The sequence below is a fragment of the Myotis daubentonii genome, chromosome 20 (assembly GCF_963259705.1).
Source record: "Myotis daubentonii chromosome 20, mMyoDau2.1, whole genome shotgun sequence".
Taxonomy (NCBI): domain Eukaryota; kingdom Metazoa; phylum Chordata; class Mammalia; order Chiroptera; family Vespertilionidae; genus Myotis; species Myotis daubentonii.
Genome location: NC_081859.1, coordinates 7851562 through 7866803, shown reverse-complemented (window position 1 = coordinate 7866803; position 15242 = coordinate 7851562). Strand labels below are relative to the sequence as shown.

The following is a 15242-nucleotide window of genomic DNA, read 5'->3' as shown; positions in this document are numbered from 1 at the left end:
GGGTTGCGGGCATATCCCCAGTGGGAGATGTGCAGGAAGCAGCTGATCGATGTTTCTCTCTCATCGATGTTTCTAACTCTCTATCTCTCTCCCTTCCTCTCTGTAAAAAATCAATAAAATATATTAAAAAAAAAAAAGAAAAAAAAGAAAATCCACAACTCAAGGATGATATGAAGTGTGCAACCATCACCACTACCTAATTTCAGAACATGTCTACCACCCCAAAGAGAAACTGAACCCTTTGTCTATCACTCCCAGTCCCCCATTCTTCTAGACCAGTGATGGCGAACCTCTGACACGGGAACTCATTTTCTTAGTTGATTTTTCTTTGTTAAATGGCATTCAAATATATAAAATAAATATCAAAAATGTAAGTCTTTGTTTTACTATGGTTGCAAATATCAAAAAATTTCTATATGTGACACAGCACCAGAGTTAAGTTAGGGTGTTTCAAAATGCTGGCACGCCAAGCTCAAAAGGTTCGCCATCACTGTTCTAGACCCTGACAACCACTAATCTGCGTAGTTTCTATGGACTTGTCTATTCTGGACACTTCATATAAATACGTGGTCTGTTTTGACTAGATTATTCTACTTAGCATATGCTTACAAGGGTCATGAACATTTTAGCATAAATCAGTACGAATTTCATTCTTTTTTATGGCTACATAATATTCTCTTGCATAAACAAACCACCTTTTGTTTATCCACTCATGGCTGTTATGAATAATGGTGCTGTGAGCCTTTGGGTACAAGTTTCGGTGTGAACACATTATTTTTCTTAAGTATATTATATACTTGGGAGTGGAACTGCTGGGTAAAATAGTAAGTCTATGTTTTAAACTTTTGGAAGAACTGCCACACTGTTTTCCAAAGTGACTGCATCAGTTCACATTTCCACCAGTAACGTATGAAGGTTCCAATTTCTCCACATCCTCAACACTTGCTATTGCCTGTCTTTGTGGTTATAGCCATCCTAGTGGGTCTGGAGCACATCTCACGGTGACCTTGACCTGCACCTCCCTAACAGCTAATGATGCTCAGCAGCTTTTGTGTGCGCATGGGCCATTTGTATATCTGCTCTGGAGAAATTTTTTCTTTATACTTGGACTACATGAAGATGAATTATAAGATGGTTTAGTTTCAGAAACAAATTTGTGAATATTATGCTGTTTCAAAGATATCACTAATTAAAGTCTCAAATATTAAATACAGAAGAATAAATCAAATTGAATAGAGAATTACCAGGTACAACATTTTCGTGAAGTTCAATTTTTAAAGTATGATTCACTCTAAGAACGTTAAGCATTTTCCTTTAGTTGTTCAGCTACACTTATTTACCTGACAGGTTCATAAGGCTGATCACATATAAAGAACCCTCTTCTTTGAAGCTGTATAATGTCCCCTTTTTTCAAATCCTTAAGGCAGGGGTCCCCAAGCATCAGTTCTTCATGCTGCAAAGGTGATAAGATGAAAATACACTTTCTCAAAAAATCAGAGCACTAAATGCAAACGGTTTTCCAGTAGCTGCAATATTCCTATTTTACACAGATATGTTAAAAACTTTACTATGTAAGCATACACAACAGAACAGAGAAGTATAAAAATAAGTAATTATATTTATTATAATTTTCAAAGTTAACATTTATAAACTGACTGGCTTCAGAAAACCTTTAAACTAACTTGCTTGGAGTCCCTGCAGGTACAAGTTTCCCACCATAAATATAAACCATTCACACCAGACTGAACAGCACTTATGGATAAGGGCTCTAGAGCCAGGATGCCTAAGTTTAAATCCCAGCTCAACCATTTAGTGTCTGCCTCAGGCAAGTCACTTAACCTCACTGTACCTTACTATCATCTGTAAAACGAAAACATTACTCTTTCACAACTTCTTATTTTAATCAAATTCTACAAATCTCTTCCACTGTATTTGAGGAATCAAATACTTAAAACTAATTTTAAAAATCCTAAAGAGAAGTTTACATAGCAGGAAAAGACGAAGTACGGTTTCTTTTAGTTACCTTACTGTTCTTGTTGACATACTGCTTGAAGTCCTCATCTTTTCCCAGCACTGGCTTTGTGATCAAGTGCTCATACGTGACACAGATCGCTGGGATGGGAAGAGCATGGGCTGTCTCCGCAAGCCACGTGATCTTAGTGGTTTTCTTGTAGTCTTTGTTCTCCAAATTCAATTTGGCATCAAGAGATACAATTTTTCCATTTGCATTTCTAGGTGTAAGATTGAAAAGTGTTTTTATTTTTTTATTTTTTAAATATATTTTATTGATTTTTTACAGAGAGGAAGGGAGAGAGATAGAGAGCTAGAAATATCGATGAGAGAGAAACATCGATCAGCTGCCTCCTGCACGCCCCCCACTGGGGATGTGCCCGCAACCCAGGTACATGCCCTTGACCGGAATCGAACCTGGGACCTTTCAGTCCCCAGGCCGACGCTCTATCCACTGAGCCAAACCGGTTTCGGCTGAAAAGTGTTTTTAAAACATAAACCCTAACTGCCCTAACAGTATCTGTAACAAACAGATCAGGAATTTTCTTTGTAAAAATTTCAAACCAAACACTTATTTGAGTTTTTCGTATGTGCCAGGCATATACTGGTTATAAATAAAATATAATCCCTGCTGTCAAGATACTAAGAATCAACTGGACAACAGACCCACATACATCTGGTGAAGACCATGAATATATTTACAAACTTTAAAGTGAGCCATACTAAGTATTAAAAAAAAAAATCTAAAATAATGTATTTTGAAACATGTAGCAATTACTTAAAATCATATGCAATGACTGGACAATTAAGATGTCAGAGTCTATATATAAATCAATCTTCGCATATTTTGTTCCATTTATGTAATCTTAAAATTATAAGTATAGCACAATATAACCACTGGAAAGTTCAGATTCATCATTAAACAATTAATTTTAAAGCTGATTTCTGTATAGAGAACATGTTAAATTCTGTCCAAAGAATCCCTCTACCAGGTAACTATAAAATGAGAATCAGATGATCAACAGGGACCCTAAAACATTAAAACTATTTTTATATCTAGATGAAATAAATTTAAGCATCACAAGCAAAAGCTATCCTGATACCCTTTTAGTAAACTGGAACATCTATGGAAAAAAAATTATCCAGAACTTGCAGTACTTATGCCTGGGTAAATTTACCACTCAGCCACATGAATGTATCTGAACCAAGTAATTTTTTTAATTTTAATGTTATTTATTTTTTTAAAATATATTTATTGACTTCAGAGAGGAAGGGAGAGGGAGAGAGAGAAACATCAATGATGAGAGAGAATCATTGATTGGCTGCCTGCTGTATGCCCACTACTGGGGATCGAACCTGCAACCCAGGCATGTGCCCTTGGCTGGAATCAAACCCGGGACCCCTCAGTCCACAGGCTGACGCTCTATCCACTGAGCCAAACCAGCTAGGGCATGAACCAAGTACTTTTTAATAAGTGAATAAACATAGCACACTTTTATCCCATATTTACTTGAAAACAAATGAAAGTTCTTACTTGTGTATTTTGGTAATGTTGATGTTGCCCCAGTTTATAAATGTCACCATTTCCCCCTCTGACAACGTCTCCGCATCGGCACCTTCGATGAAAACTCTGGGGCTGTACCACACGGGCTTCAAGCCCACGTCAGGATTCTGATGAATAAAGGAAAGTGTTGGTTAAAAAGACAACTTGTTGAACCCAGTGTGGAAATTCACCTATTCTTCCATTTATTCTTTCACCAAAAAGTTATCTGTGCTAGCTGGAATCCCAGCCCCATGACCTGGGTCAGTCAACTGACCACTGATGCCAATGGGGTTACATGAGGTGGCCTGCCCGAGAGTACATCCAACCTAAAGCACCGTTTCCAGAGCTGGAACAGCAGTAGTTGTCGCTAAGTGTCCTCGACCAGAATCCGCTTTGCTAGTCTCAGAACCTCACTGCTTTTGCAGGAAAGGAGAAAATAAAGTCATTCCTGACTTCTGCTACAGATTATAGGACAGATATCACACCTTAGCAAGAAATTAGGAACCTTCATGTTTTAGGAAACAAATTTTAAAGACAGAACTGTATATGTATAGATAAATTTTCTGCCTTTTCAGTATATTTTACATGAAGAAGGTAAAGAGATTTGGGGAATAAAAAGAATACTATACTTGTTAAATTTCAGGTTTTGAGAGAATTCAAAAGAAAAAATATATGAAGATCTTTTGAAATAAATGTTAGATAGCATGTGTTTAATAATGGTTCAAAATTGGACCAATGCATTTGAGAAAAACCAGTATGTTGTAACAACTTATATTATGGTGGGGTCAGAATAGAATACTGGCAGGCTAAATATAGAACACTTTGTGAGGGAAATAATGACAATGAAAATTTCACAAATCAAACTGAGAAATCCACCCATCATTTAAGTACATTTCCCTATCAATTAATTCTTGTTTAATAATAAGCACTAATGTCACTCATGCTATCTGACTACAATAGTCACTTTAACAAATAAGCACCCTTAAGAAGTTTTATCCTCACCATTTATATTTTAAAACGTTCAGTGAACTTCACGTTTAAGCTAACTGTAGTGTGTGATATATATCGTATGCCACTGTTCACCTAGTTGAACTGAATAATCAGATGCAAGATAAAGGCAAAGCCAAATCAATCAAGCTCTCTCTCCCTCTTTCCCCCAAATCTTATTAGGGCTCCCCTTAAAATAACTCAAATATTTAAAATAAAGAAAACAGCTAATGTCACACATAGAAAGGCAATCACATAAGGCTACGGCCTAGAATATTTATAGCTCTTCATGATGCATATCACCATATGTGTGAGTCTAGGAGCGTAACACGGTGATGAGTAAGTTCATGAGTCCATCAGTCTGCTGGTGTATGACGGGTCTCTGAACATAACTCTCACTGTATAATGAGGATATTTACAGACCACTCACAAAGCTGGACTAAAAGAACCTACTTTTCCTTCAAGACAACCCAGGAAGTCATGACCACCCAAGATGACAAGCATGGCTTGACTACAGGGAGCTCCCTGCTACCCGTATTTAAGACTTAAATTCTAATTTAGACAGATAACACTATCACTTTACTGGTATTTTCTAAAACAGAGCAAAGAGCAGCGTGATAAACTCTGGGTACAAGTTGTGACTTAATATTACTAGGTCCAATGTTCTGGCTTAAAGACAAAGGTAAGAGCTAGTGAATAACCTAGTTAAGCGAGAATGCACCTCAGCTTCCACCCAAAGAAAGGAACGTGAACTGAAACCTCATCTTTCAAAAGGCCTCTGAGAAGAGACGCATTCTTATTATACACGGATATGCTCTCTCCACAGAATAAAAATCAGGCACCAACTGAGTGGAAGTTCTGTGTGCTGTGCTGTGGATTTCACTAGGATAAATGTCTTCAGCAAGAAATCCCCAAAGTCTTTTCTCCAATTAGTATCGCAACCTGATAAATAATGTTGGAGAGAAACGATCCCCAAACCACGCTCTGGCCACCAAAGCACACTCTCCCCTTTATTCGCTATCCTGCCCCTTCTATTAGACAGAGCGGCACCGAGGGTGCGGGGTGACCTTGGGGTGTTTGGCCACTTCTTTCATCTCCTCCTGAGCTCCAGGGACGTGCACTGGGATCACCTCCTTCTTCAGTAACGCGACGTAGCGTGGCGCCACCGGGTCAATCACCTGCAACAAATGTGCCCTCGAGTGAGAACATTCAGATATTCCTCCACATTCCATAAACAGCACAGGAATACTAACTGGCTTCCTTTGTTACTGCATTTACTAATTTTTTTTATTCATCAGCTAACTCTCCTCTAGCATTTTGACTGTCAAGTAGAAAAGAGAGGAACAATCGTAAATGAAGGCTACAGGAAGGACCGAGACCGCCTTTCCAAGGATGAGGACTGACAGGTGGAAAGAAACCAACTGCTTAAAGCATAATAGTACTTTGAAAGTAATTTAGTTTTATTATTTTTAAATGATTTTTAGAGGGAGAGAAACATCCGTCCATCATTGCCTCCCGCACGCCCCCTACTGGGGATCGAGCCAGCAGACATGTGCCCTGACTTGGAATCATACTCGAAACCTTTCTGTGCACAAGAGAAAGCCCAACCAACTGAATCACACCAGGCAGAGAGAAAAGTAATTTTTAACTCTGCGATCAGAAGGTAAGGAAAGATTATCCTGTGGGATTACATATTAATCCTACAGATAGATATGATCTTCAATCCTGTATTATTAGAAAAGTCCATTTTGAAGGAATATAAATGTGTGTTTTAGTATAATTTTCTATAATCAGGTTTAGGTAATGCATCACCATCAAAAGCAGAATAGCATTAGATCACTATAATAAGGCAATTCTGTAGGTTAAAAAAATGTAAACAAAATATTTCTACGTGTCTGCATGCTCTATCTACAGGGACCACTGTATTCCCAGTCCTAGCAAGGGCCTGGCACACACAGGGAATCAATAAATATTTGCAGATTAACGGAATGACCTGTCCTCGTCACTGTGTTCTAACCTACTCTACCTCCAACACAGCAGGAGCAAGGCCTTTGGGTCCGATGTGCTTTTCTCACTTCACTGCTCAAGTTAAAATTTCCCATGATGACCAATCACAAAAGCAGTGTTTAAAACACTAAATGAAGCACGTGGAAGAAAAATGTAGGTAGGAGGAAATGTATCTAAAAGGAATGGAAATTATCTTTTCCCATTTGAAGGATGCAGCAAATAGTGGCTATGACTGCTTTATTTTTTACTCGTTTTTTTGTTTGCTTTAAAAGTATTCTAGAAACATGACATTGTGGAAACTCTGAATAAACTCGGAGAAGAAACCATTCTCAGAGGGTCACTCACTAAAGTATGAAAAGCTAGTTAATTTCCCCGTCTGCTTCTCCTCCCCCCGTACCAACTCAGCGCCCGCCTCTAGGTGGACAGCTTCAGCCTTGCCTTCCTTGGGACTTACAGGTCACTCTTACTAGTTAAGGGTTCTTCTATGATCAAAGATGTAACTCGTGACCACTTGGTTCAGTGTTTAAGACAGTGAGACAACTGTTTAAGACAACTTCTTTAAGACAACTGTTCTAAAGAAGCTAAAACCAACCTGAGAAATGTACTTCCGTCTCCTGCAGCAGGCTGTTTCTCACACTAACCAGCTATCATGACCCCTTAGGCCTTAGCTAGCACAGATTTTCAGGCCACTTCAGTGTAAAGGACTATAATTCTAATGATCTGAAGTGTGGAAATCTATTTTTTTAAATGTTTTTATTGATTTTTAGAGAGAGAGGAAGGGAAAGGGATAAATAGAAACATGGATGAGAGAGAAATATCTCAATTAGCTGCCTCCTGCACACCTCCTACTGGGGATTGAGCCAACAACTCAGGCATGTGCCCTGACTGGGAATCGAACTAGCGACCTCTTAGTGCATGTATTGATGATGTTCACCCACTGAGCACAAGGGCTGGGCAAGCCCAACTCTTCCTCTTAAGGCCTCCAATCATTCTTTTAGTCTCTTTCCATGTTAAACTTGAGCAGATAACCAGTGCTAAACAGAAATCTGAAAAACTGCCTTTCATATCAACAAAAAAACAAAATGAACCACCTGGAGGAAACAAATGCTCTAAGTAAAAAAATACTCTTAGCCCTAGCTGGTATGGCTCAGTGGATAGAGCGTCAGCCTGCAGACTAAAGGGTCCTAGGTTCGATTCTGGTCAAGGGCACCAGCCCATGTTGCGGGCTCAATCCCCAATAGGGGGCGTGCATGAGGCAATGATTCTCTCTCATCATTGATGTTTCTCTCTGTCTCTCCCTCTCCCTTCCTCTCTGAAATCAATAAAAATGTATTTAAAAGATAAATAAATATTATAACCATGAAGTAGGAAGGGGAAGTTATTTTGAAAATTCAGAGAAGAGAAATCTTGGAACTATGAGAACGTAAATGAACAACTCAACGGAAGGGTGGTTGAATAGATCTACCAGGAAGTAGAGCCAAATGGAAAGATAGAAAACAGAATCAGAGGACCAGTCCAGGAGGCCCAGCATTTGCTCAAGAAGAGTTCCAGAGAGAAGAAAACTTTCTAGAGGAAAAAAAAAAGAAAAAGAAAAAGAAGGAAGGAAGGAAAGAACGAATTCAAGAATACTTCCCAAAACTAAAGGAATGAGTTTACAGACTGGAAGCCCTATGTTCTTCTCATGGCTATGGATGAAAACAGACCCAAACCATGGCACATGATCATGAAATTTCAAAGTGAACGCATAGGCCACGGACAAGGTCTCAAACACCTTCATCCCAGGCCCCCTTCTCAGGGAGCTCCTGAGGCAAGCAAGAGGTAATAAAAAGAGAAGGAAGATCCGCGAAGCAGACGATCCACCAGCGAAAGAAAGCGAAGGGACCTGCAGGGAGAGGAGGAAGCCTGATGGGGTAGAGATCAGGCCCAGCAGCACCGAGGCTGTGGCAGAGATGTCTCCGGGTGGACCTTGCAGCTGAAGGGATACCTGGGCATGCAAACACTTTGGAAGGGAAGTTAGACAATGTATGCGGAGTCTGAGACACAATTAGAACACTCAACAAATTAAGGGGTCGGGGACACACAACGACCAAAACAATCAGCTACAGGAAAACCAACAAGTTATGAGAAAAAGAAAGAGACTTCATCTTCCATGGTGGGAAGTCAACTGATGAGGCCCAGAACTACAAAGTCAAGAAGTAGCAACACACATCATTTAGAGAAACAGGCAATAAATACCAAAAGAGTTATTGAAGGAGCTGAAAGTGATTTGTCCAGGGAAGAAAATGGAAGGAAGACAGAGGCATATACAGAACTATATGACTATAGTGAAATGCATTTCGTACATTCGAACAAAGTATACATCTGTAACTTTATTAAAACTTAAAACCTTTAAAATTTGGACTATTAATAAAAAGTTCATCAATGTTAACTTTGCCTATAAATTCTACTTTATTATTAGTAACTGCAGCAACAGAAAGAACCAATTAATCACTCCTTTATGGATCAAAAAACTGACTAAACACAAAAGACTAAATAAAATAAATTCAAGACACATGCGAGACAAGCAGCTACTTCTTGAGGCCAGGCATCAGCAAATCAAGCAGCAACACGAAAGAGTTTACGGAACACAATCACAGAAACCACAGTCTGAAACACGGCACTTCAATGATTTGCCTTATTATAGTGTCCAAGCATCTGCTTCCAATTAGTATTATTAACAGTGTCAATATGCAGTATTCCTCATTTGAGTTCATTTAAGAAACGCTTTTTAAAAAGCTAGATTCAGTAAGACACAGGAATCATAGTTAATACAACTCAATGGAATCTGTAACTTTAAAACTGTGTTCTCTCAGTTCACAAGGGAACGGTGGAATGGTCAAATCTTCCCTTTGCCACGTTTTTAAAAACTAGGAATAGTGCATTTTCAATGGGTTTGTATAAACAAGTCTTACATAAATGTGATTGTGCTTCAAAGCTGTACAACAGCTCAGGGTATAAGATATGCTAGAAGCTTTGTGCTAAGTAAGGCGAATAAAAGCATTAATACCTTCTTACAGAGAGCTCGCAGCTTGAAAGCAGAAAAATGAATGCAGAGTGTCATAAACGATTTAAGGAAAAGCCGTTACTGTTCCCCATCACTCCAAGTTTGCTTGCTTGAATCACTGTTACTCGTTTGGTACAGTTAATAGGCTTAACACTCTTTATATGTTTAAAAAAGGAAAATATTCCATTTTCCTGTAAGTCTGCAACAATGATAATATTCTTCACAAAACTGCCTCTCCCATGAGCACGCTAATGAAGTCTACAGGTAGGAGTTAGACATGAGAAAAGAGGCGTAAGAGTCAGAACATTTACCTTTTTGTTAAATGCCCAAATTTTGTCCCATTCCATGTTCACAACTGAACGCGAGGAACCCTGGAAAAACAGTAATAAAATGACTTAAAGGACAAGAAGTAATGAAAACATTCCTTTAACTGTAGCTGTGCATGTTAGAAAAAGTAAGCCCAGTAATTGCTTGCAAGTTTATTTCCGCTGGAATACAAACTTATGATGTACAAGCTAATTTGGTTCCTTCAATAGGTAGAGTCAACAGTCACATACTGCACTGGGTAAAAATACTCCAGCTGCCTTTCTCCAACCCCAGCTTAGGAGGTAGGACATTCTCAGTTTCCCATTCTCAGAGTATAAACAGTACTAAACATACTCTTTTTAAGAAAACATTCTGCCCTTGCATTATAAGGCACAAACAAGGAATAGAAAGAACAGAAATAATAAAGACCAAGGAGGTATTAAGAGACACTTGAAAATTCCAGCGGAGAATCTGGGAGACACCATCACTCACCTGAGCAGCAATAAACTGCTTCAGGCCTTCAACTGTCATCCCTCTTCTCAGCACACCACGAACCGTGGGAAATCTGGGGTCATCCCTGGGAAACGGACATTTTTCAGTATTAATGAGATTTTTTAATGTGTAGATGCAGAGAGTACAAAATACCTTAACGAGTAATATTATATTCAGCTTGTTAAATATTTGGACTGAGAGGTGGTTGTAATAACTGGGTAGATCACAACCCAGAGCCCGAGTGCTTGGAAGAGGAAAGCTGCTCACCAGTCAACCACTGAAAACAGTACAAGCATATTTGAAGAAAGACACAGGGTGACACCTTCAGATACGGAAAACCCGGGCATTAAACAGTAGGTGCTTTTTACTTCACAAACATTCAAGGTCCCTGCTGTACATATGACCAGGAGACCAGGTCTCTGAAGGACCAGACTCACAAGTACTTTGCTATGAAACGCTGGGATCTGCAGGGCATGTACTCCCATGTGCAGGGGATGTACGCCATGTGCAGGGGATGTACCCCCATGTGCTTTTCATTCCCACGCACCATGGCCCACATGTGCTCTATGTTTGCAGCATTAAAACAAAGGGGAAGGGGGACCTCATGTACTGGAGCAAATAGAGACAAGGACAGAAACCCCCCAGGCCTAGCATTCCACCTTCTCCCATCCCTCCCAGCCTCCCAGCAGTTAAAGTCGCTGAGCTCCCATGCCCTTGCTCCCCTCCACTCAACAGTAAACATACCATCCGTCCACCAGTCCTTCGTCTACAAACCACGTGAGTTTTCTCTTGGACAGCACTGTGTTGTTGAGGTTTAGCCGACTATATTCCCAAATGTACGGTTTTCTGATGCCTAAGGCTTCAATAATCCAATAAAACTGCTCATCTCGGTCATGGTATTCTGTTGTTCTCAGGGCATGCGTAACCCCTTCAATGCTGTCCACTATCGGGCAGGCAAAATCGTATGTTGGGTAAACACTAGGGAAAAAGGGAATATTTAACACATCAACAAGAAGCATTTTAGCCTTTCTATCTTAGATTAGGCATTATAAGCAGCAATACTAATTTAAAACATAGTCTTTACAAGTTAGGAAATTCTTAAAACCCAACATGTTTTATGACCTTTAATAATCAAAATATATCAAAACATTATCAGGCTTTGAGAATAATTAATTGGTTACCCACTCAATATTCAAACAAAAAAAGCAAATTTGCAATTTAATAGACAATCGGGTATTGGCACAGCCAACTGTACAACCATATTTCTGTAATGACCAATGTACATCATGGTAGGAAGCAAGATACAATCATTTGGAGGGAATTTAGCTTTTCAATATCTTATTAATCTCAGACTCAAGTAAACTAAATTGCTTTTGTAATAACTGCATTCAAGAAGAGATAAGAGGGGGGAAAATCAGGAAAATTAAAATTCCATTTAAGATTGAATACACCTAAAATAAATTTCTGCCTAAAAAAATGTACACAGCTCATAAGCAATTTTAATTTGAATTTTAAAAAACATTACTGCTCCTGCATTAGGCTTCGCAATTATTTGATACTGAAAATGTGGATGCAAATTCACTTTTCCAAATGTATCCAAAGCATGTGATTAGTAAAACAAGGAGGCACACATCAACACCACCCAAGTTTACTTAAAGGCACACTAACCAACCAGGTAATCATTATATATACCAATCTCGTCAAGTTATAAGTCAGTATGAGTATGGAATAGGCTTCTTCAAAGTGTAAGAAAACATATTCTATGATTACTTTATGAAGTGATCTAATGAAGGAGGAACCTTTTATTTTTTTATTTTTTATTTTTTAAAAAATATATCATATTGATTTTCCACAGAGAGGAAGGGAGAGAGACAGAGAGTCAGAAACATCGATGAGAGAGAAACATCGGGATGTGCCCGCAACCCAGGTACATGCCCTTGACCGGAATCGAACCTGCGACCCTTCAGTCCGCAGGCCGACGCTCTATCCCCCGAGCCAAACCGGCTTTGGCAGGAGGAACCTTTTAAAGAAAAAATTCTATTAACCTGAAAACCCACACAGAAAACTAATAGAAACTAAAAACACATGATACTTTCTTTTACTGTTCCTATTTCTGTAAATTTTCAATTCTGTCACATTCATAAATGAATTTATGCCTAACAGAATCAAAGTTTAAACTAAGACAAGTATCTTCATTAGAAGATAAATAAAAAATAGATACCACAGTGTATCTAATCAACACATTATAAAGCAACTGCAGGCAGCCTGGAGGACTTCTACAGATACAAGGCATCTTAGAAATGATGTGGAGCCTTAACTGGTAAGTGTTCGCCCGACAGGCTGCCTGCTTTACACAGGCCCAGTTCATCCACGATGAACAACGATCAGTAGTCATCACTATTGTATCCTGTACCGACTCCGAGTTTACAGGGAGCATCGGAGCAGAGCCTGGCAGGCGGTCACCTTACTTGTATCGATTTCCAGTCCTCGGGTGAGGCTGAATTTTGCAGCGGTACAGTGTCGGGTCCCTCATGCACCCATTGTTACTGTTCATGTCAATTTTTGCTCTCAAACAACAGGACTGACCAAACGGGCTCCCTTTTTTCATTTCTTCCCACATTTGCAGATTCTTCTCAACAGCTACAAAATGAGAGTTATATTAGTTGATCTGGCATATTACTCATTGAGTTGAATTCAAATTTAAGAGTCCTGTAATTTTATGTAAGTGTTCATGCTCTGGTTTTATATTATCAGCAGTTTAAAAGTACGATAATAGTTCCAATATCTGGTGCCAAGAGTAAATGCACTGTTTATTTTTTAATGCAGAAGTTTCAAAAGACACTTAGAAAATGCCCTCTATAAACATCTTTTAGAAGAAGTCAACACATTCTACGTGTAGCACTGATGAAGGCTAAGACAAGAAGCATGTGGCCTGGAGGTTTCTCTCCTCCGCATTTCCCATTTTCCATCATGACCCAACAGGCTGGCCCCCCTCAAATTAACCCCATGCCTTTAAAGTGGAAGCACCCTGTTCCTTTGCCACCTATTGCCCAGGGACAGCCCGGTCTGGCCCGGTCCATGCGGCCTGAGAGCCTGAGCCTGAGGACTCCTTGAAAGCCCCCGTCACTCCAGTGGGAAGGACACCCTTGGATCCGAGAAAATGAGAGGATAGAAAACAGCGATACAAGTTTAATCCTAGAAAAGGAATGCTACATCCCAAGTGACTATGGTCTTACCTATGTCAGAATATCGAAACCTTTTGGATAAAAAGACCCGTTAAACAATGATGCTCTGTGGAAACTACTGAAATATGGTGGACACATGACCTGCTCCCAAAGGATCAAGTTAGGTCTAAAAGTCCAGTTGGTAATGTAAAAAGAAAAAAGACTTCTGTAACTATTTGACAAAAGACCTCTATAACTATTTGACTTTACTTCCCAAATGTGACATTCAAGATTTAACTGTAATAGTGTGGAAGTTCTGGCAACATAATTATAGAATGAATATAGGCCAATTCCAAAGCCCAAGGACAAGTAATAAGAAAGATGTGAGTTTCTGTCAAGTGCTATTTCAAAGATTTAGGGCAACACCAAGATTATAGATTATGTTCACATTTACCCACATGCTGAAAGGAAGGTTTAAAGCATGAATATTATCACCAAACACTACAAAGGCTAAGCATTTCAACTGAGAAAAAATACAGAAATGCCACAGAAGGAATCACTCCAATAGAATGAAGTGCACAAGGCTGCACGTAGTACGTGAGATGCAAAGGGCACGCGTACCTAACGCGCAGCTGTGAGGCTCCCAAAATAACAAGAGAAAGATGACAGAGAAAGAAAAAAGATTGGTGAGAGATGGACTAATGCATGAATCATGTTCCCAAATGTGTTAAACCAGTGTCTTTCACAGAAAAGAAACCACATTCTACTCAAAGCGCAAAGCACAAGATCAATAAAACATCAAACGCTGACTGTGCCCTACAGTTGTTTCTGTGTTTGGATTCTGTCCTCTGCTCTCGTTCGGCTTTCATCCGCTCGGCAGGAGTATCGTCCACATACGCCTTCCCTTCCTGAATTAGCTTCTCAGCGTATTTCATTATAGTTTCAAAATGGTCCGAGGTGTAAGTAAACTGGTCTGGTTCGATATGCAACATGGCAACATCTTCTAGGATAACCTGCAACAGGAACCCCAAGTCACCATCAGTTTATCTTGCACATTTCCTTGTGCACTTTCATTCCTTGACACTGTATTTGGGCAAAATGTAATAACACACCGTCAGTCTTATTTAGCCTGGAAATGGTTGTGCAAGTTGTATTAGATAAGAAAAGAAAAAGAGAGAGAGACTCGCTCTACTAGCTTCTGAATGGTCGGCTGAGAAAGTGGCCTCCTGAGGGAGCTTTCCATTTACTCTGGAAAAGCTGGTTACTATTGGCCGTTCTGACAATGACTTGCCCTCTCTGCACACCTTGCAGTGCTTCTGGGTAAAGATGATATGAGAGGCGAGGAGACCTTCCCATTCCCCAATACGTGGTCGGTGTGTGTTTCAGCCATAAACTTAAAATTATATGACAGAAAGGAAACCTGCCTCTAGTTACCCATTCATTTAAGAAACTGGTATTTATGAGAAAATGGAGTATTTAGGTAATTCTACAAAAATCGAGGAAGAACAAATAAATTGAAGGTTTTGGTATGGGAGCTCAGTATTTATTGGCTTAGGTCTGAGACACAGAATACACAGATGAAGGAAAAAAGCATCTATGAGAACAAACTTAATTTAGTGTCATGAATTAAGTTTCTATTTAACTCACATACCATGAAGGTATCAGGTCACCGTCTAATTTGAAATAACTT

At 39.4% G+C, this 15242-nt stretch overlaps 1 protein-coding gene across 2 annotated transcripts in view; it reads right to left on the bottom strand.

Moving 5' to 3' along the window:
* The window catches only part of EPRS1 (glutamyl-prolyl-tRNA synthetase 1), a 45045-nt gene that overhangs the window by 18562 nt on the left and 11241 nt on the right, over positions 1-15242 (bottom strand). For both annotated transcript variants that reach the window (XM_059677425.1, XM_059677426.1), the window contains 9 exons: positions 14373-14565; positions 12857-13028; positions 11133-11366; positions 10389-10473; positions 9902-9961; positions 5608-5718; positions 3545-3681; positions 2024-2231; positions 1341-1453 (listed from right to left, as the gene is read on the bottom strand). In XM_059677425.1, coding sequence (XP_059533408.1) covers positions 1341-1453; positions 2024-2231; positions 3545-3681; positions 5608-5718; positions 9902-9961; positions 10389-10473; positions 11133-11366; positions 12857-13028; positions 14373-14565 — 1313 coding nt within the window. The remainder of the gene's footprint in view (positions 1-1340; positions 1454-2023; positions 2232-3544; positions 3682-5607; positions 5719-9901; positions 9962-10388; positions 10474-11132; positions 11367-12856; positions 13029-14372; positions 14566-15242) is intronic.